At 45.3% G+C, this 22,432-nt stretch overlaps 1 protein-coding gene across 1 annotated transcript; it reads left to right on the forward strand.

The window, feature by feature from the left end:
• The first annotated feature begins 2,843 nt into the window (after positions 1-2,843).
• DLST (dihydrolipoamide S-succinyltransferase) lies at positions 2,844-21,708 on the forward strand. The gene is made up of 15 exons (XM_027066173.2): positions 2,844-2,973; positions 3,543-3,576; positions 6,404-6,452; positions 9,302-9,357; positions 9,486-9,560; positions 9,788-9,843; positions 10,426-10,537; positions 12,064-12,219; positions 12,589-12,665; positions 13,544-13,641; positions 17,594-17,724; positions 19,135-19,208; positions 19,507-19,590; positions 20,007-20,174; positions 21,146-21,708. The coding sequence occupies exons 1-15, from the start codon at positions 2,911-2,913 to the stop codon at positions 21,278-21,280; spliced, it is 1,368 nt and encodes a 455-aa protein (XP_026921974.1). The 5' UTR covers positions 2,844-2,910; the 3' UTR covers positions 21,281-21,708.
• Positions 21,709-22,432: the final 724 nt, after the last annotated feature.

Consider the following 22,432-nt stretch of genomic DNA (forward strand, 5'->3'; position numbering starts at 1 on the left):
CCATTCTCTCTTCCTCTATCTCTCTCTTTCAAAAATAAATAAAAGCTTTTTTAAAAAAACGAGTGCACTTAGGGGCGCCTGGGTGGCTCAGTCGGTTGAGCGTCAGACTTCGGCTTTGAATTCTGTGTGTGTGTGTGTCTCTCTCTCTCTCTCTGCCCCTCCTCCACTCATGCTCTGTCTCTCTCCTTCGGAAATAAATAAACATTAAAAAAAAAAGAGTGCACTTATCTTAATGAGCACTGAGTGATATATAGACTTGTTGAATCATTATATTGTACTCTCGAAACTAATGTAACACTGTATGTTAACTATATTGGAATTAAGATTTTTTAATGTAAAAAATAAATAAATTCCCTTTTGAACTCTGCCACAAACACAAGTTTATGAACTTACATACATAACTCCTGTCCTAATAGATGATGCTATGTCCTAGGAGGCTCTAAATACAGAAGAGGGTGAGAGCTTATTGGGTTGGAACTTGGACTTCACAGAACCTCATTTATGAGTCTCAAGGAAATCGATTTCAACCTTTATCCTCTGAGACAGACTTTGCATTCTGCTGTACGTGTGTGTGTGCACCAGCACGTATATGTGGGTGTCTAAAACCGTAACATCTGAGATTAACTTGGGTGATCACTGAAACTCCAGGAGAAATGCTTTGCCACACATCATCTATGCCTGAACTTCTAAACTTTAGATAGGAACCTCTCAAACGAATTACTTAAAGTGGAAAAAATTAAGTAGCTGTCTAAGAAACATTAAAACAAAGTGAAGCAGCATTTGAGATTCCTCCACTCTTTTTTTTTTTAATGTTTGCTGATTTTTGAGAGAGAGAGAGAGCACAAGTGAGGGAGGGGCAGAGATAGAGGGAGACACAGAATCTGAAGCAGGCTTCAGGCTCTGACCTACCGGCACAGAGCCTGACACAGGACTCGAACCCACAAACCATGAAACCATGACCTGAGCCAAATCGGACGCTTAACCCGACTGAGCCACCCAGGCACCCCATAGCTATCGAAGAAATACTAACAGCAAACCCTGCAAGGGATTACTGTTTGGGGACTCTTTAGCTGCATCCAGAAGTCTTATAAGCATGGCAGTATTTAGTAATTCCATTTGTATTTACTGAGTACCTACAGCATAGCAGGCACTGTGTTCTGTGCACAGGATTCAGAAGAATAGAGTCACCTCTCCTCCTTCTGCTCTGTCCAGGAGAGGAGACAGGAAAAAAAGGACATTATAATGCAAAGGAGAGACACAGGCACAATGCTTTGGAAGCACAGAAAAGGTATCTGTTAACTCTGATTATTAGGGAAGGGATTCAAAAGAGACTCACATGATGATTAGAAGTCCCTAGGCAACTAAGAGGTAGGATCAGCCCACGCCAAGATGGGAAGGAGTGAAATAGCACACCGGGGCTATTGCCAGTGGTGTGGTAAGGACGAAAGCTCAACATCAGTGAAAATCAGGGGGGCGGGGATCACAACATAGCCAAAGGCCAGGTTATCAGGTGCCTGGTCAAACTGAGGAGTTTGGACTTCATCCTACTGATAGGTTGAAGCAATTGAAAAACTTCAATCATAAGAGTGACAGGATTAGATGTGTGTTTCAAAAGGATCTTTGACATGGAGGATGGGTTAGAGAAAGTGTGAGTGGAGGCCCAGGTCCCTTTTGGAAGCTTTTAAAAGAATCCAGGTGACGAATGCTGAAGACTTGATCAGGGGCAGCAGCTGAGCAAGAAGGTTTTCTCTATTTCTCATTAGGGCTTCTGCCAATCCTTGCAGGATTGAGGTGGAAGCTTCCAGAGTTTAGGTGAGTGAAGGCACCATAAAGGTGCCTGCGGACCCGGCAAGATGACTCAGCTGAAGCAACCAACATGAACAGGCATTAGTGGCTCATTCATTCATTCATTCATTCTTAATTCCACCAAAGCTTATAGGAAACCTTTTCTATTAGGAAGGTGAGCCACACGGTTGAACAATCAGGGGCTTGGGCATTGAAGGGGAGGGAAAACTAAAGAGGGGTGGTGGTGCTATGTGCTTTCACTTTGAAGGTTTCACGCAGGATGGTTAATACACACCTACCTATGCCAATCTCTGTTCCAAGTGCTGAGATACAGCAGTGAACAAGACAGACAAGGTCCCTCATTTCGTGGTTTGTATTCTAGGGATAGAGTGACTAAGGAACCACCTCCAAAATGCATAGGATGTATGGGGTTACAATTAGCTTGGAGAGAATTTGAGCAGGACGAGGGAAGATCAGGAGATGTTGCAGAAGTAAGGCTACTTGCTGATCTTCGCTGGTAAAAGGGCAGTGGGAACCTTTAGAGGTTCCTTGGGGCTGCTTCTTTGTTCTGGGGTTAGGGAGGCCGGGAAGTGACTCTTGCTTTTTTATATATATCTGAGGAACCCGAGGCTCAGGAAGCAATGTCACCTGCCCAAGGCCACTCAAGTGTAAGATAGGGCAGGCGTGTCTGCCAAGGTCCGAGTTCAAAGCCCATGCCAGCCTCCTTCTCTTTGCCGGTAGTGCAGAGGTGGAAAGGCGCGGTGTCCCGGGGTCCCAGGAGAGACTGGCGCCAAGCTCAGGGCCAGCTCTAAGGAAAGGTCGGGGAGGGCGGGACTCCGGGAGCGGCCTGGTCTCCGGACAGTCGTAGGTGCCCCGGGAGGACCGACCCAGGCCGGCTGGCAGTGCAGCGGGCTCCAAGAGCGCCCCACCGCCGTAGGCTCCCTGGCGCTGACAGGTGGGCTGAGGCCGGGGCTGGTCTGCGCTGCCTGTCGGTTCCCCCCACCCGCCAGTGGTTCGCTCCGAACACCCCTCCCCGGGCGGCAGGTACCGTGGCCCGCCCCGCTTCCGGCTGTTGCCGGGCCCTATATCCGGTGTCCGCCCGCCCTCGGCTCCGCCGCCGCCGCGATGCTGTCCCGGTCACGCTGCGTGTCTCGGGCGTTCAGCCGCTCGTTGTCTGCTTTTCAGAAGGTACGGTCCGGCCGGGCCGGGGCCCCGGCGGATGAGAAACGCGCCGGCGGGCCGAGGGGCAGCCTGGGGAGCTGGGGCGCGGCGCGCCGGTCAAGACGGGCACCAAGGGCACCGGGACGCGGAGGCCGCGGACTGGGCAGCCCGGGGCCGCAGCTGCTCTCTGGGGCGTCTTGCAGAGCCCAGCGGCCCCCAGCTTTCCCGAGGCAGCCGGCGCCCCGTCCCCGGCTGCGCCCCACCCTCCGCGCCGGGGCTGAGGAGCCTCCCAGAGCCGCGCCCGTCCCGACACGAGACTCAGAGTTTGGGAGGAGGCGCGGCGGAGTCCAGACGGGATCCGGGGCCCGCCCCCTCTCTCCCGTTAGTCAGTGGGTGTTCAGCCCCGGTGGGAAGTTGAGATAGTTTGTCAGGCCCGGCTGGGACTGAGAGCCCTGGTTGTTGCATTTGCCTTTTGGAGTCATGAGATTCACCTGTCACTAGCACCCGGGCAGCTTTGAGTCTGTACTTAAAAGAAAAAGCTGTTTCTTCCCTCCTTTCATCTTGGGTGACGTCGATAATGTCTTCTTTCTCAACAGGGGAACTGCCCTCTAGGGAGACGTTCCCTGCCTGGTAAGTTGTGCCCTTGTCTTCACCTAACATGCTTTTCTCCTGGGCAGAGCAGTAAGTGAGGAAACCGGGGTGCTAATGTTTCTCCACATGATGTTCAGATATATAGGAGTGAAACAAAGTACTATTTAATAAGAACAGCTATCGTTTATTCATTTAGCACATAGTTACTGAGTTTCTCCTGCCTGTACTAGGTGCTCCCTAGGGATGCAGCAGCTGACAGTTCTTGCCCTTCTGGAACTTCCAATCTAGGAGAAAAGACAGTGTAAATTGCTAAGCAAATAAGGGATCATGAATTTTGGTCATGCGCCGAGAAGGAAACAAATGAAGGTGGACAGAACGGCCCTCTTTAGTAGGGGACATTAAAGCTGCAACCCAGAGGGTGTGACAGAGGCCAGTTCAGTGAAGACCAGGAGAAGGAAAGGGAATAGCATGTACAGAGACCATGAGGAAGGGAAGAGCTTGGCAGTGTTTTGGCACTGGGGAAAAACAGGTGATTTAGCCAGAGAATTTTGGTTAAGGGAGGGAATGGTCTGAGATAGAAGATGGTGTGTGGACTATTGGAAGGAATTTAGGTTTTATCCCAATAATTTTTTATATGCCTGGCATGAATGTTTGTTGAATGAGTTGATCCTATTGTGAGCTTTCTGTGTGCCAGGCATTGTTCTGAGTGCTTTCTGCACATTTTGCAGTTAATCATCAAGAAACAATAAAAGAGGTATTCTCTTTTACAAATGCATAACCCAAGAAGGAGTGAGTGCCTTCACCAAGGTCACTCGGCCAACTATTGGTCAAGCCAGGTCTACCTGACTCCTCAGCCTCAACTCTTAACCCATCATGTCGTCGCTTACTCATGTGCTCAACAGATGAATTATTGAGTTCTTACTACATGCCAGGCACTGTGCTAGGTGACAGGGATACCCTCCAGAATCTTAAGGGCTAGCTGGAGAGACAGCAAATATGCATTTATGCACACATAAGGACACAATTACCTCGTGATGACTATGAACTAGAAGTCTAGGGTGTAATGAAAGGGTGGGATGTAGCCCAGCTTGGGAAGGTGGAGAGTGTAGTGAGAATGTCACTAAAGGCTTCCCAGAAGAAGTGACATTTAGGCCAAGTCTTAAAGAATACATAGCAGTTGGCCAAGAGAACAATATTACAGGCAAAGGGAATTGCTTGTGCAAAGGTTTTCAGGCAGGAAGGGACTTAACCGGTCACAGAAATGGAAAGGAAGTCTGTCTGGCTGCAAAGATAGGGAGGGCTGTACAGTTCAGGGATGTGTAAAGTTTTTGGACTTCATCCTAAGAGTCCTGAGAACATAGGCACCTAGCAGAGTGAGCTTGTAGTGGACTCTCAACAATAAATATTCTTTTAAACTAGGAATCCCAAAAGTAAACATTTTCCCCATTTATAGACTGGCAGGACAATGGAAAGAACCTTGTACTTGGGGTTTGCGTTGTGTCCCAAGGCTTCACCTTGGGCTAGTTACTTAAACCTCCAGAAACCCTACTTATGTATGAAATGGGAATAATGACAGACGGTCGTTCTACTTCAGGGAGGTGTGAGACATGAAAATCAAAATGAGGTCATTTATGTGAAAGCTTTTTTTTTTTTTTTTTAATTAGCATGAGAAGGGGAGGGGGCAGAAAGCGAGAGAATGTTAAGCAGCCTCCATGCATAGTGAGGAGCCAGATGCGGGGCTCAATCCCATGACCCTGGGATTATGATCTGAGTCAAAATCAAGAGTCAGATTGCTCTGATGGCTCAACCAACTGAGCCATCCACGTGCCCCTGTGAAAGCTTTTGGTAAACCCTAAAGCACTGTATAAATGAGACTTGCTATAGGATGAACTCTAGATTGGACTCAGGGTTCCAAAACTCTGTATGAGCTGTTGGTTGTTCTAGCTCAAAGATACGCTGTACTTGGGATTTGTACCGCAGAGGCATTGACTGCTGAACAGAGAATTGACTTACTTGACTCTGAAACCTTGGAGATTTGGGGGAGGAGGGGGCACAAGAGAGTGCTGTTTCCCATTTGGTGTCTCCTGAGCCCATGGTTTGGAAAGAATTGTTAATAGATCTGAAGGAAATAAGAGCTATGAAAGAATTTGTTAGGGGAGGCAGCTGTACTGTAGTAACTAGTTGTCAGTTGGGGAAGTGCCATTATCTGTGATAAGGACAACTGGTGGGGCAGAAAGGGGCTCCAGCCTTGTTGAGTCTGACCAGAGGGGAAGACCTCAGGGAGATCATAGGAAGACAATAAACTGAAATGAGGGACAGTGATTTGCTTGGTACTGGGGCAAACTGGAGACCCTGAACCTAAAGTAGCCCAGTCTTTGCTACTAGAGTTTGGGTAGTAAGATTTCCAGTTTCATGCATTATAAGTAACCAGGGAAACAGAAACCCAGACCAAACATTCCCACTGCTTCTCAGATTAGGCTATGTGTAGTCACAAGAGAAGCCATTATGTGTCTTTCTCAAGCTTCAGTTATATTTGAACACTTGGGGAGTAGGGAGGTTTTATTGTGAAACTATGTAAGAATAATGGAAGTTTATGAATTTTAAGGTAAATAAAATGATAAAACTACTTCCAGCTTTGCCCTTAGAATTCTCCCCTTTCCTCTTCAAACATATACCCACTCTCAACCCCACATACCTGTTGCTCTCTGCCATTGAGAAGCAGGACTCTTTTGGTAAAGATTATATTGGTGCCTACATTTGATCTTGCTCTATCTCAGCATTAGGAGGTGAACAGACTTTTCCATTCCCAGCAGGTAACCTGTATAAGATAAGAGTTGTTGGTTAAGAGTTGTTTTGTTTCTTGCAGGGGTCTCCTTATGTCGGGGACCAGGTTACCCTGACAGCAGGAAGATTGTGTAAGTATCACTGGGGAGCACAAATGTGTGACCACAGGGTATTTAAGACTCTAGTTCTAAATTTGACCATCTGCTTTCTTCACTGGCTTCGAAGCCTAGCTATCAAGGTGGTTATGTTGAGTCTCTAGACCTAATCTTGTTGTTGATTTATGATGTGTGATATACCTTGAGCTTCAGCCTCATGTCCAGTGCTGGCCCGAGAGTGTGGTTGTCCTCAGGTGTTTATATTATAAAGAAAGTGAAATTGGAACCCTCTCTTTATGGGAATAAATATACAAGGGTACCCATAAGTATTCTGGTTGGATACAGATGCTGCGAAGGGCTGGAGGTTAACATTTATTGTGGAGATTTAGAGCATCCTCTTGGTAGCATAGTATTCATTTTTGAAACAGTAAAAGCAAAAGACTAGTCAGTTGAGTCCTGGGACTTTGACTGCTTCGGAGGGAATGCTGTTATTGCGTAATGCAGTTTGAGAAAGGCCACCCATGTGTGTTTCAGATTAACTTCTGCTTATGAATGTTGCTTAATGCCACTTTTCATTCCAAGTATTTTCAGGGTGGTGGTAAGAGGATGCTCTCTAGTTATCGGTTAAACAGCTATCAAGCTACTTTCTGTCTAGGGAGAGTCTTTAAAATGAAGGGTCAGCAGATTAGTTCCTTCTTCACCATGCATCACAATGGGATTTTCTTTTCAATTGAGAAAATGATGCACTTAGTACTAAAAGAATGAATTTCTGAGGTTTTTTTTGGAGGGCAGTTGACATTCATGAGTCTTTGAACTGTGTATTTTTTGATCTAGCAATTCCATTTCTAAGAATCTATACTAAAGAACTCCTGGTATACCCAGATTCCTCTCAAAATGGGGAAACAGCACGGGGTTGGTTAAGCTATGTCATGTTAACACGTTCACACTATGATAAGTGGGAGAACGCAGGTTATAAAATGGTTCTGTATTTTTACTGTACTTTTTTTTGCTGTTTCCAAATATTCTGCAGTGAACATACAATACATTTTCTTTTTTTTAAGAGAGCATGAGCAGGGGAGGGATGGAGAGGTGGAGAGAGAGGGAATCCCAAGCAGGCTCCACACCATAAGCTGAGAGCCCGACATGCGACTCAATCTTACAAACCGTGAGATCATGACCTGAGCCGAAACCAAGAGTCAGACACTTAACCAACTAAGCCACCTAGATGCCCTTCATCTACAATTTAAATGAAAATTGGAACAACCACAAATTTCTATGCAATATATACAACAAATTACCATCTGAAAGTAAATTGTTTTTCAACAAAACACTAAAATTTCAGGGGTGAGATCACCTTATCTTATAACTGTTTTTGTGTTGTCTTTTGTCTGTTTTCTGTGAATAAGGTACCCACTTTATTTTAAAAATCCTTTCATCATAAAACATTTTGATTTTTCATGATTCAGAAGTGGTCTTGCAGTGCCACCAAGTTCCTTTTCCTGGAGATAGCCAGTGCTCCAGGTTCTTGAGTGTTCTCATGGAGCAGTCTCTGCAGTTGCACATTACCCACCAGTTCTGTCCCACGAACGTGTGCTTACACATGGTTATAGACTTTATGCAGATCACTTTGTGTTCTGTGCTTTTTCAAAAAATAACATACATTTTCCCCTTGATTCCACATAGATCTTATAATTATTTTGACATTACAAAAGTAGAAATGTCAAAAGGCAACTTAGGGGCGCCTGGGTGGCTCAGTCGGTTAAGTGTTCAACTTCGGTCCAGGTCATCTCATGGTCTGTGAGTTCGAGCCCCATGTCAGGCTCTGTGCTGACAGCTCAGCCTGGAGCCTGCTTCAGATTCTGTGTCTCCCTCTCTCTCTACCCCTCCCCTATGCGTGCTCTGACTCTCTCTCTCTCTCTCTCTCTCTCTCAATGATAAATATTAAAATAAGTAAATAAATAAAAACAAAAGGCAACTTAATCTGTTTTTCGTATCATAAAGGTGCTTGTTGTAGAATATTCAAACAGTCCTGAAGTGTAGAAAGTGAAAGTCCCCATCGGTCCTAGTCATTCTCCCCAAATGTATATGTGTGTTAACAGATAACCATGGATACCATATATATCTACATGTCCCACTCTCTAAAGTTAACCACTCTTATTGCTTTCGTGCATATAAGGTGATCTCATTCTCTAGTTTACATTATATGAAGTTAGTGCCATATTGGAAAATACCTTGGTCTTTTGAGGTTCTTCTTGAGTGGGTCCAGAATGGACCAGTGTGCTGCCTCCTAGCAGGAGAACAGACTAAGAGATATCTTAGGACTTTTTTGGTGGTTCTGCCCCTGCCCCCACCCTTGGCCCATAACATCTTGTTTTAATACCGAGTTAACTGTGTCATCTTGCTGCCTTATCTGATCTCGGTCTGTAATCCTGCAGACAAAAATTTCATTGTTTGTGGCGCAATGGCACGTACTTTATCTTAGGTGGATTTGGTTAAGAAAAAACCTAATCAGGAAGCCAGTTCCTTTTGGTGGGTGTGCAAAGGACCAAGATGCTTATCTTTTCCTTCGCTGAACCAAATGTAAGGCTCTGTTTTGTGAGACCTGACATTTCACTTTAGCACAGGGTTCTGGACTCACCTGAGGAGCTTACTTCTTAGGGCACCCAAATCATCTGGGCTCTGCCATAGACCTGCTGAGTCATAATCTCTGGGGATGGGACCTGGACACGTATGCTTTGAAAAAGTTCCCCTAGGTGACACTGATGGACACCCCTGGCTGAGAATCACTGATTTAAAGGGAAAGTGATCCATGGTGCCTTATCTAGACTAAGATGTGAGTGGTTCACCTGCTAAAGGAGCTTACTTTTTTTATGTTTTTTCTGTAGTATTAACAACAGTAGTGTCTTCAGTGTTCGCTTCTTCAGAACTACAGCTGTGTGCAGTAAGTACCAGCCTTCAATTCCCTGCCTGCTTGGGAATGACGTTTTAATGGGAAGAGCAACAATGGAGTTTAATTAAAACGGAAATATATGGACTCCATGTGATTTTTCTTTTTTGCTCTTTTCCTAGAGGATGATGTGATTACAGTCAAAACCCCAGCGTTTGCAGAATCTGTCACAGAGGGAGATGTTAGGTGGGAGAAAGGTAAGATTTCAGGCCTTACTCGTTTCTTAAGTTTAAATGCTTTATAAAGTTGTCATTGCCCTCCCCCTCTCCCTGCCTCAGTAATTGGGCTCCTTTCTTCTTATTACGTGCAGTGTAATTTTTCCTGACCCTATAGGAAAAGGGTCTTTTAACACACCTGTCAAAAGGGATTTTGTGGCTATTGGAGTCCTTCCCACTTAACAGGCAGCCTTTGACTGTCTTTTCAGCTGTTGGAGACACTGTTGCAGAAGATGAAGTGGTTTGTGAGATTGAAACTGACAAGGTAGGCTTGTCCTATATTAGTGTAATCTTTCATGCTCTCCCCCTTGGTTTATTAACCTAATTAAAAAAAAAACAGGGACTTAATTGTTGTTTAAAGATAATTTTTAACTTGCTTTAACCTCCATTGTTAAAGTGTTGGAATAGCTCATTAAAAAGAAAAAAAGTCTTAAAAGTTTATTTTTGGATTGTTCTCAGTATATGTATTATGTACGTTAGTGGCTTTAGTTTTGTGTGTGGTGGGGGGAGGGGGTGGTGGTGCACAGACGTGTTCCTGCACTTGTGTGTTCCTGCACTTGTGCTTGGGCATGAGATGTTTGGATTTTTTTTTTTTTTTTTTTTTGTATCACTTGGAAACACATTAACTGAACATTGCTTTAATGTTTCTGTGAAAGGACAAAGGGTGAATCTTCACAATAGCATTGACTCTTCATTACTCTGAGAGTGTGGCCTTGGTGTTTCTATGTGCAGAGTCTTGTATATCTGTTTTGCAACTGTTGTGACTCATATTGGAGATTCTAGACAATTAAATTTCTAATGCTGAGTAAAAATTTGAACTCTTTCCCCATCTGTCCTTGTTTTCCAGACATCTGTGCAGGTCCCATCACCAGCAAATGGCGTGATTGAAGCACTTTTGGTACCTGATGGGGGAAAAGTAGAAGGAGGCACTCCTCTTTTCACGCTCAGGAAAACTGGCGGTAAAGAAGTTCTCCTGGTTGTCAAGGTCTCCAGTGTTCCCCTTTGGAATTGGGGCTGAGCATAATGTACTAATTCCTTGGTACCTCAAAGACTATTTGGCATTCCGGCTGCTGTTAGTTGAGGGACTAAGGTGATATTTATATAGTGGGCACTTTAAATATCAAGTTCTAGAAGAAAGGGGTATTTAAAAAAAAAAACTTGTAATAACTCTTCTTTCCGTGTATTTTCTTATGCTGGACCTTTTCTTAAACATATAATAGAATGAAGAAGATTCTAAAGATAGTGATTTTTTTTTTTTTTCCTTCTCCCCAGCCCTGGCACCAGAATCACATGGGGGTATTAAAATAAGACAAGTGCCTAGACTCCATGGTCCAGGGATTCTGATATATGAAATCTGGTGTTAACAGATCCTGGCTATTATAGTTTGTTTTTGGGTGTTTTTTAATGCTCTCCAAGTGATTCTGATACAAAGCCAGGGCTGAGAGCCACTGCTCTACTAAAGTGAGAAGAAATAATATTTCATGGTGTCCATTCTGGAGAATTCAGTGTGTTTTTTCCACGTGTTTTCTCATAACATTTGTAAGGAGGGTTGCTCTTTCCCTTGGGAAGAAATGAGAAACAAGAAAATGAATTATATGGGACCTTACAGTCAGTATGAGGGGTTAGAAAAGAAAATAACTGGTTTTCTGATTCTTTGTTAAATGCTATGACTGCTAACGTCTATTTCTTTCTCGTTAACAATATAGTTAAGTAGAGGGATGGTACATTACATCCTTGAGATTAATCAGGCTGAGACCAGGCTGAGATAATGTGTGGTAGAAGGCTAGGGAATAAGATCGATTCTTCCAGTTGAAGAATTCTCTCTCTTTATCATTCCTTGAAAAGAATGTTCTTCTAATTTACATATGAAACCAGATATGTACAGTTGGATAAACTCAAAATACACATTTAATTTAAAGTTGTGAGTTTATGGTTTGGCCACCTCATTGATTTATGAGCATTATGCTAGATGAAACGCTCTGAACTCTTTAAGTCTGAGTGAGCCTTTATTTTAGACTTTTATTTTTTAATAGTTCGGAGTATTCTTCCACACGTGATGTTAAAGTAGAAGATGAGACTGTCAGTATTCCTGTAACTAGAAATGTGTTGCTTTCATGTATTTGTATTAGCTAGCATCTTCAATTGCCTGGATTTCTTTTGCTTGGAAGTTTATATTGCCATAGGTTTAGTAGGTGCTGTGAAAGTACTTGCTAAATTTGACCATCAGTCAATACATGCGAAATCAGGAAGGCAGCTGAATTAAGTCAGTTATGTAATGTAGGACATCCAGGAGTGCTGGGAAATGGAAGGATAGGGCCTCATATCATTGTGTGCATTTCATACTGCCTTGTATATATGGCAGATGCCCAGGTAGAATGTGTCAAGTGATTCGAGATAGAGCTTTTGCTGCTCAACCTTGCTTAGTGTCTGATTTGGTTGCTTTTCGTTCCAGACGACGCCAATGGCCTCTGTTTTTGTTTTTCAGCTGCTCCTGCTAAGGCCAAGCCACCAGAAGCTCCTGCTGCTGCAGCCCCAAAAGCAGAGCCTACAGCATCGGCAGTTCCTCCTCCCCCTGCAGCATCCATACCCACTCAGATGCCACCAGTGCCCTCACCCTCACAACCTCTCGCTAGCAAACCGGGTAAGCCTTCACCTCCCACGTGTCTCTGTGTGGGAGAAGAACATCTCATCTAATGTCATGTTCCCTCATAGGGCAGAATCTGAGACTAATCATGGCTCTGAACAGGCTCTGTTGACTGCTTTGTAGAAGGAGCTGTAGACTTTGTATCAGAAGACGTGGATTTGGATCCCAGCTTTTTGTTTACAGCTGTGTGACCTTAGGGTAGTTACTTAACTTCTCTGAGCAGATCATTCAGTTGTGAAGTGGGAATGGTCCTAGTACACCTCAGAATATCTTCAGGATTAAGGGACAATACAGTATGAAAGCACTGCCACTTAGTAAATGTTACTCTGATTTTCTGATGCAGCTGTACCTTCCCTTCATTTTCAGTGTCTGCAGTAAAACCCACTGCTGCCCCTCCCGTAGCTGAGCCAGGAGCTGGCAAAGGTCTGCGTTCAGAACATCGGGTAAGCCTCTGGGGACCACTTCCAGGAAGAGGCAGGGGGCAGTGTTGAGATTAGTGGAGTGCAGGCCCTGTGGTGCCTACCTTTGAATGGCCGACAGCTCATGGAAACTGAGTTTAGGAAGTGATGTATTGACAGTCACATAACAGTCAATTGATAGGACTAGATAGAACCTAAAGTCTTCTGAACATTTACTTGTCCAGTGGTTTTTTTCCCCACTGTGTTGTGCTACTGCTGAAACGCCTTGGTTGAGTGAAATATTTGCAGGAGACGGGAGCTTACTGACATGCGCCCTCCCTCCCACAGTAACACACACTGTAGAGAGGTGGTTTGGTGAGCTCTGTTCCTGCCCCTCAGGGACGCTTAGCTGAAGGCTACATAGTAATAGTAGCTACTAGGGGTGGACATAAAACCTCAAGGAAGTATGGTCAAGAGTGTGGGTTCCCCTGCCTGAGAATACCGCCTAAAAATACTGTCGCCTCAAAGTTTGTTGCTTGTGAGTTTCCATTCCACAGTAGCTATTCTCATGCAAGTCTTTATCACCAGAAATTGCCCATTCTGTCGTGATTCTTGGGCTAGCTAGCCCTACACCACACTCTTCCTTTTCATAAATTGGTTTTGGTTTTTAAATCAAACCATTTCCTGAGCCTCCATTCTTGGTCAAATGCAGGCACATCTGAGTGAGTAGTTTTTCTCTGGGTCTCCTCTTATTCTTGCTCAGAGGAACAAAGCCACCACAGGCAAGAGAAAGCCTGGAGCTCTTGTGCTTTATTACTATAGTCCTTGACCATCCAGTCCCTGTAAGCTGAGTGCTCCCTTGGACCGAGCGGGGAGGACTTGATCCAGAGAGACCAAGTTGTCAATACTTGTCCCACTTTCAGGAGAAAATGAATAGGATGCGGCAGCGCATTGCTCAGCGTCTGAAGGAGGCCCAGAATACGTGTGCGATGCTGACTACGTTCAATGAGATCGACATGAGGTGAGCGCTCTAGTCCCTATCTCCTTTTCCTTGGAGAACACTTGAACTTGCCCCAGCCCCTACCTAGTGCTGATTCCAAAACTAACAGCAAGAAGAGGGATCCCTTTGCACTGTTTGTTGACTGACACAAGAAGTAACCCATCAGTTTCATTCTCTAATTGCCTGCCTCTGTGACTTAAAAAACTGGGCCTTTTATACCTGAATCTTGTGACGTCTGATAAATGAGGCTGATGATGGTGTTAAACTCTGATGACCTGATAACTGGTGTTGAGTTGCCAAATAGAGATAGGGCAACCACGCCAGTGAGGCTTATGTCTGGGCCTACCCTGGAGACAAAGAGCCACTTGACTCACGCTCAGAGCCAGGGCGCTGCACCCTGCTTCTTTCTCACAGCGACCGCTCCTTAAGTGCACTTCTAGGCAACTCAGACTGGGTGGTAGAAAGGCATAGGCTTGTCTTTGCTTTCACCTTTACCAGCTTTGATAAAGAAATGAAAAGCAAGTTTTTGTTTTGTTTTGTTTTTTTAATTTTTTTTTTGAACGTTTATTTATTTTTGAGACAGAGAGAGACAGAGCATGAACAGGGGAGGGGCAGAGACAGAGGGAGACACAGAATCTGAAACAGGCTGCAGGCTCTGAGCGGTCAGCACAGAGCCCGACGCGGGGCTCGAACTCACGGACCGTGAGATCATGACCTGAGCCGAAGTCCCGAAGTTGGACGCTTAACCGACCAAGCCACCCAGGCGCCCCTGTTTTGTTTTGTTTTTAAAGTAAAAACCTCAGAATGATAACCAAAGGGACAATTTAATATAACCATTTCTATGGTGAGCTGTTGACTCACCCATTTTCTTCAAGGTTTTGATGTATACAAGTGTCAGCACTGTGGGAAAGACAATGTATTAAATTTTGCAGTATTTGAGCACTTACTGTGTACAAGACGCTATACTGTATTTGAAGGGCATACAAGGATAAGGGAAAAAGAGCCCTACCCTTTTAGAGCTTACCATGTGGTTTAGATAAACACAAAGTAAAATCTAGAAGAAGAAGCGTCAGAAGAGTACAAAAATTATGAGGTGGAGAGAATGAGAGTATTTGTTTTTGAGGTATAGGGCAGAGATGGGGTGGGGAGGGTCAGGCAATACTTGGAGGAAAGATTTTTTTTTTTTTTTAATGTTTATTTTTGAGACGGAGCATGAACAGGGGAGGGGCAGAGAGAGAGAGAGAGAGAGAGGGAGACAGAATCCGAAGCAGGCTCCAGGCTCTGAGCTATCAGCACAGAGCCTGATGCAGGGCTCAAACCCACAAACCATGAGATCGTGACTTGAGCCAAAGTCAAACACTTAACTGACTGAGCCACCCAGGTGGCCCTGAGATTTTTTTTTAAGATTTTATTTTTGGTGGGGGTGCCTGGAGCTCAGTCAGTTGAGCACTTGACTCTTGATTTCGGCTCAGGTCACAACCTCATGGTTTGTGAGTTCAAGCCCTGCATCAGGCTGTGTGCTGACAGTGAAGAGCCTGTTTGGGATTCTTTGTGTCTCTCTCTCTCTGCCCCTCCCTCCCGTGTGCTCGCTCTTGCTAGCTCTCTCAAAATAAGTAAACTTAAAATATATATGTGTGTGTGTGTGTGTATATAATTTTAATCTCTACCCCGTGTGGGGCTTGAATTCACAACCCTGAGATCAAGAGTTGTATACTCCACCAGTTGAGCCAGCCAGGCGCCCCAGGAAAGAGATTTTTAATAGGTCTTAAGATCAGCTAGCATTTTGACACAAGTAATATTGGGGGGAGGGTCATTCCAGATGTTGTAAACAAACAATATGGACCTGACACAGGAAGTACAGGATACATTTGAGAAATACCTGATGTCAGGAATGTGTGGGAAAGAATGGGAAAGGAAGTCGGATCCATACTTTGGAATGTTTTGAATGCCAGGGGTAAAAGTTTATATTTAATTCAGGAGGAAAACCATGAAGCCTTCAGGTCATGTCTTTGCTGCTTTTTATTCTAAGTGTTTACTAACCTACTTTTCATTAGGGGAAGTTGTTTTCTGTTGAAGGGATCTGAAAAACATAGAGAAGGGAGTGATGTATTGACAGTGCTCTGTGGCATTGTTCCCAGAGTAGGGCTCTGTGGCTTGTTTCACTAGATGTTTTCCATTCTGTCGTGAAGCTTCCTACAAAGACTGGATACATTCAAGCAAAAGATTTCTCTCCTTCCTATCCGTAGGACACAGGGAAGGGCCTTAACTAATGAATCACAAAGGCTGCAGCTTATGTTTCAGTGCATTAGGGCCAGATTGTACACAAATTGAATTGGACTTTGAAATTCTACCTAATTCCTTAAGACAAAACATGTAAATATTTGTGGCCTTGAAAGATGCAGTTGGCCCAACAGCTTTGATGGGAAGGTAAGTGCAGTAGCTGGATCACCTTTCAGCAGCTAATCGAGGTGTCACTTAACAGTGGCCTGGGGTCTCACTGCAGTCAGTAATGTGGTTTAGATCGAGTGCCCTTTGGGTCTTGTGCTGATCAGCTACTCATGAGGGGCCTTTCTGAGGCCTTCTCCTCTACCCTGTTGTCCCAGCCCCTGCCTCCAAGGGCAGAGTTCTGAAATAGAAACTGCTTAATGACCAGACAATAGCATTTGGGCAGGTTTGAGAGCAGAGATGTTTATCACATTGCTTTCCCTCTTCTGCAGCTCTTGTGTCTTGGGAACCAGTAATGTCTTTAGGGTGGTAATTCTAGCACTAAATAAGGTTAGACTCAGGAAAACAAACATTTAAACCCAATCAGGCCCCCTAGGAAAACTTCCTTTTTCAAAGGCAAACAGTCTGAAGAGGGAGTTAAAGTTATACCGTCTTCTTTGGTGCTAATGTCAAATTAGGCCATTATAGGGAGAAAGGGAAAACTGAGCGTTTAGGCTTGAGATAAAGTTCAATTCAATTTCCATCATGGAACTGTATTCCGATAAATATTGAGGTTTCTGCAACAAAATAATGGGAAAATCATTTCCCACTAACTGCGGTATGTATGTGGTACACATCTATGGAGAAATCAGTCCTAAATGAACAAAGGCTGTTTATGTTGTAAAGGCTTCTCAGAAGGCCCTGCTGCTTGTACTCTAAAAACTTAGGTCCACACATCTCCAGTTTTCTAAATACCAAGGAAACCACATCCATTAAACTGATATTAAGGACAAGGGCTATGTCTTTATTATATTTGTATCTTGATGTCCAGCCTTGTCCCTTCCATGTGGTGGGTGTTAGCACCTGTTTGAAGGGACAGGTATATGGAACTGCTAACTCTGGGGGGTGAAGAAGAAATCTGTTGACTTTCCCGTTGAGCCTAAGAGGACACTGGACTCTACCTGACCGTATATAGTCATGGATGCTTTTGCTCACATGAGCCCAAACACCTGTGGAGGTTTTTGTTTTTGTTTTGTTTTTTGTTTTCATTATTTAGGAGACTGGAAGAGGGTCACAAGGAAGTCATAATCAAGTTTGTTGTGGATTTTGGGGACATAATTGTAGCAAAAAGAATATTATTTATTTTATAGACTGTGTGTATGCTTAAAACAATTTTTCTTCAGAGTAGAGAGCTCATGATTTTAGTGTAGCTAGAAATCATGTTCTTATCCAGTCAAGGATGTTAGTATGCTGCGTGATCTCTTGATCATATTACCTGTCACTAAATTTGTGATTTCTGGAACAGGAAGGAGCCCCATAAGGGACTTAACCTACCTTAAAGACTGGACTGATTCTTTTGATTCCAGGTTTTGTAAAGGAACAAGGTAATTATATTGACCTCCGCTGGACTATTTCAAAACTTGAACTTAGGTAGATGGTCCAGAGTAAGGGAAAAATGTTTACCCAGTTGTGTACATGGAGTTAGAAGCTGGTATGAAATCAAAATAAAGGCTTTGTGGTCACTTTGTTTTGGGATGTGTTTTTGCAGTAACATCCAGGAGATGAGGGCTCGGCACAAAGATGCTTTTCTGAAGAAACATAACCTCAAACTAGGCTTCATGTCGGCATTTGTGAAGGCCTCAGCCTTTGCCTTGCAGGAGCAGCCTGTTGTAAATGCAGGTGAGTTTGTGGTGGCCGGACCCCAAGAGGTCCTGGGAGATGTGTGCAGGAACACAGACTGCTCCCACACACACAGAAAGATGGGGGCCAACAGACCAAGACTCTTTCATACCTGTGAAAACACGAGTGTCTTTCCCCAGAGACTTCTTGGTTCACCCTCCTGAAATGGTGTCATGATTATTTCCGCCTCCCCCGCTCCCCCAAGCTGGACAGAATGGTTTCTCCTCCCAGTTCATAGTTTGGCAACTGCTCTGCCATCAGGCAGTTCTGAGCAAGCCCAGTTTTCCAGGCTTCTCATGTCAGGGTGGAAGCTTATGTTCTGTCTAGCACCAGCCTTCCCACGGGCCCTGGCATCTTGTGGCCTGTCACACTTGGCATAGGTTCCAGGGTGACCTTTGGTTTCTGGTCACTGAACCTCACTGGTAGGCCTTGGGCTTGGCCCCTCTTTCGTGGACTTGGTGCTCATTTTCCTTACTTTCTGCTCACCTACGTCATTGCAATGTTGATCTAACAAGCAGTTCTTTCCTATTGAGATGCTTCTCTGTTCCCTGGAAGATTGGAGAGGGGATAGTGACACTTTTGCAATCCTGAGCAGTGCCAAGGGTCCCTAAAAATCTAGAAATAGAAACCCTAGTCCCTTTCATTGAGTGGTGTACTTTTAGGTAGGTAGAGGGGCGTCTTTGCTTTGCCCAGATGTGTCCCTCCTTGTTTGTTCCATTCCTCTCATGCTTTCCTGATTGGCTCTCCATCCCTTTCTTCTGCCTGCCCGGACATGTAGGCAATTCTCAGAGTTCTCTTGGCCTCTTTCTCACGTTACATGCTTTTCCTTGGTGGTTTTCTAACACCACAACCATAGACTTGCTATGGAAAAGATTCCCAAACTTGTGTTTTCTCAGCCCTAGACCTAGATTTTTCAGCTGCCAGTTTGCTATTTTCCACTATCCTGCTTCCTCCCGAGCCTCCTAGAAAGAGGCCTCCCTCACCTCTTTCAAGAGTAGGCAGTGGAACCAGCAGCCCGCCCACCCCTCCTTTTGCTAATTTGCCTTTCTGGGAGCACTTTGTAAACCCCAGCCCTTGTCTGTTAAGGGCTTGGGCAGAGCTGGTGAAAAAGAAGCCTATAGTGCATACCTATCCCATGTGAGCCGGTGTATTGAGCCCTTCTGAGGGCTCCCCCCAAAATGGACACTCGTGTGGTCAGGCTCAGTCAGGGTCACTCGGGAGATGTTACGATCGATGGGTTGGCACATTGGTTATAGCTGGAGTAAGAGGAGTCTGCTGCCTGTGGTATGGTTTTCAGGCGGCTCAGCCAACAGTGTACCAAGCAGTGCGGATTTTTACCCTATTAATGCAGTTATTTCCATATTAGCCTAGGCTTGGGGAGTTGTATGTAACGTGTGTTCTCTCTCGTAGTGATTGACGACGCAGCCAAAGAGGTGGTGTATAGGGATTATATTGACATCAGTGTTGCGGTAGCCACCCCACGGGTATGTTGGGGAAAGAGGGGGGAGGCTCTGGTCTTGGACTCTGTCTGTATGAAACAGGCCCTTCGGGAGAGAACATTTTTATAATCCTGTCTTTTCAGAAGGGAGTTAGTGAAAGAGTAACCTACTTTGACCACACCACATCCTTTTCTCTTGATGTGAAGCCTAAATATTTTAAGACTCTTAGTCACATGGAGTAATTAAGATACTCAATGGGGAAGGGAGACCATAAACTTGAATCAAAGGAGCCATAAAGGGTACTATTAATTTGCAACTGAAAACAGCTTTTCACTCTCATCAGGGTCTGGTGGTTCCCGTCATCAGGAACGTGGAAGCTATGAATTATGCAGATATTGAGCGAGCCATCAGTGAACTGGGAGAGAAGGTACAGTGAAAAGCAGCATGTGTGCCAGCTGCTGGGCAGGTCGGGGAGGAAGGACTGGAGAAGGCCGGGCTCCCCAGTGGGCAGTGCTCGGGGAGGTGGAGCCTCACTTTGCTCCATAAGGAGTGCCGAGCCCGAGAGTGGCAGTCGTCCCAGGAGCTTATGTATAGCCATCTGGCAGAGCTCAGCGTGCTCTTGTATCAGAAGATATCCTTATCAGAGGAGGAGGCCTGCTGAAGAAGGAAAAGGTCCTCGAGGCATCGTACCTTTCCTCTGGTGGAACCCTGGCCACAGGCGTCTCAGCTGAACAATAGCTAGAACTTGGACTGTTGATCTCAGATGGGAGCCTTCTGGACTCCCTTTAGGTAAAGAAAGCTGGGTCTCACTTCCAGTTCAATTATTAAATCTTCATTTTTTAGGCTCGAAAGAATGAACTTGCTATTGAAGATATGGATGGTGGTACTTTCACCATTAGCAATGGAGGTGTTTTCGGCTCGCTCTTCGGAACGCCCATCATCAACCCCCCTCAGTCGGCCATCCTGGGCATGCATGGCATCTTTGATAGGCCAGTGGCTGTGGGAGGCAAGGTAGGAACCATCCCTGCTAATGCCCTAGCAGCTAGATGATGAGGAGAGGGAATCTAACTGCTCATTATAAAAGATTCACTGCAGTTTCAGACGTAAGTTCCATTCTTAGTTTCTGATTAACAGCTAGAGCACTGATCCTCAAATTGTGGTGTGTGCATCAGCAGCATTTGGGAACTTGTTAGAAATGCAAATTCTTGGACCCTTTCCCAGACGTGATGAAGCAGAAGCTGCAGGTGATTCTGACATGCATTAAAGTGTGAGGACCATGGTGCTGAAGAAGGCTTGCCCCTTCATCTGGAATGGTCAGCAAGCTCCATTCTCTAGGTGCTGTGGGGAGTAAGGGTACAGTTGGAAGCATGGTCCCTGCCCCGGGAACCAGAGAACAGCAATGGAGAGTCTGTGAGCTGCCGGGTTGTATGAAGGTTTAGTGGTTCTCTGGGAGTTCAGGGAATGAAGTCAAAGGTCTTGAGCTGGCCTAGAAGATACATTGGTAGGAAAATACTTCCTCGGATTCCTGTGTTTAGTACCTTTCTGGGTCACTAACTCCCTTTTGTGAATCCAAAAATCCTAGGTCTTCTCCCTTGAAAATGCTCACACAGGCAACTTGGCATACAATTTCAGAGCATTTAAGGATCTCTGGTTACTTTTTAAAATTGTAACCCTAAAGAAGAAACTTCAGGCTGCTAGAATTTAAGGACAAACTTTTTCTTCAGATGACAGATGAATGAAAGGGCAGAGCATATTTTTAAAAAGCACTTGTTTTCTTGGTTAAACTTTCTTGAGTCGGGGAGCTTTGCACTAAGGGTGGGCCTTGGTTTTTGAAAATATTCTAAGTATCCAGAGGCAACAACAACGGGAAAAGCTCTGGAACCGGAAACTTCTCTGTGGACTATGCTTTCTCATCACCCCACTTCCAGTGGGGCCTCCTCTGCTCTGCTGCAGACAAACCTGTCAACTTCTCCTCCCTGCAGGTGGAGGTGCGGCCCATGATGTATGTGGCACTGACCTATGATCATCGGCTGATCGATGGCAGAGAGGCGGTAACTTTTCTCCGCAAAATCAAGGCAGCGGTAGAAGATCCCAGAGTCCTCCTGCTGGACCTTTAGGAGGAAGCCACGTACCCTACGCACCAACCATGCAGGAACTGAAAACCAGTCTTCTCCCTGTCCCCTCACGGGTCCCAGGTTGGCCTGGTGTCAGGCACATGTTGTTGGCCTCAAGCAAGGAAACCAGGGCACTATGTAACCAGCAGCCACAGGTCTCTTCTTGGTATTCTGCCAGGCTCTCCCCTTCTGTGCACCCTTCTCTTACACTCGAATATCTTCTTTAGGCTTGAGGGAGAGAGCGCCTTAATGGATGCTCATTAATATTTCCTGCCTTTCTCCCATTAGTCTTGTGCAGAGATGATTTTGCTTCTCCCCTGTGCCAGTGTACTACAATAGGGAAACCACTGGGGACCATGTGATCAAGTTTGTATCTTTTGAAAGTCTGTTCTGGACTAGGAGGGGATGGTGTCTCCCAAGCTCAGAGCGGCCTCTGTCCTGGCTGTGCACATTCTTACTCGATTCCACCTGTGTGGAGGCATCAACCACAGGCCAAGAGGTGCTGCTTTGCTGCTTAAATGACACCTTTATTCTCCACTCTCATTGACTTCAAGATGCCTCTTCTACCTCGTTCAGGAAGCGCAGGCCAGGGGATCTGGGTAGGAGCGGGGAGAGGGCAGACTCCTCCCCCTCCCCCCAGGTGTATGTTGTAGAAGAGACAGGCTTGCCGTCACCCGCCATCGTAGCCCCGTTTTGGCTCAGTAACACACAGCTGTGATTGTGTGATTGTGCCAACCTTTCCAGGCTGCTCGGAACCATTCTAACACATTGTCATTTAGAACAGATTCTAGCACATCATGGCAGTGGGACGAGACGTGGTCACAGGGCTGGAGCCAGGTGAGACTGGGGTGAGGGGGCTTCCTGTGGACTGGCTCAGATTGATTTGAGCTTGTAAATGCCATTGGTGTAAGCACTTGGCCTGAAGAGGCAGCTGTTTCTCTGTATCATGGCCCTTGGGGAGCAGGGCCTTAGCTCTTCTGCAGAACACAGGTCTGGAGGAGGTTGGACTGTATGGAAACCAGCCCCAAGATGCTAATACACGGTGGGGAGACAGGCAGTGTCACCTGTGAGGTGGTGTTGCCTGTTGGGTCTGGACGCAATCATTGGAATTGCTTGGAGCTAGTTTAAATACATACTTCTTGTCATGAAAGCCAC

The sequence above is a fragment of the Acinonyx jubatus genome, chromosome B3 (genome assembly GCF_027475565.1).
Source record: "Acinonyx jubatus isolate Ajub_Pintada_27869175 chromosome B3, VMU_Ajub_asm_v1.0, whole genome shotgun sequence".
NCBI classification, from domain to species: domain Eukaryota; kingdom Metazoa; phylum Chordata; class Mammalia; order Carnivora; family Felidae; genus Acinonyx; species Acinonyx jubatus.

What these genes read in the sequence shown, in the direction of transcription:
- DLST (XM_027066173.2), top strand. Translation starts at nt 2,911, where the DNA reads ATGCTGTCCCGGTCACGCTGCGTGTCTCGGGCGTTCAGCCGCTCGTTG. An exon ending in CGTTGTCTGCTTTTCAGAAG is followed by an intron (nt 2,974 to 3,542) that starts GTACGGTCCGGC and finishes CTTTCTCAACAG; the next exon opens with GGGAACTGCCCTCTAGGGAG. An exon ending in CCTGACAGCAGGAAGATTGT is followed by an intron (nt 6,453 to 9,301) that starts GTAAGTATCACT and finishes TTTTTTCTGTAG; the next exon opens with TATTAACAACAGTAGTGTCT.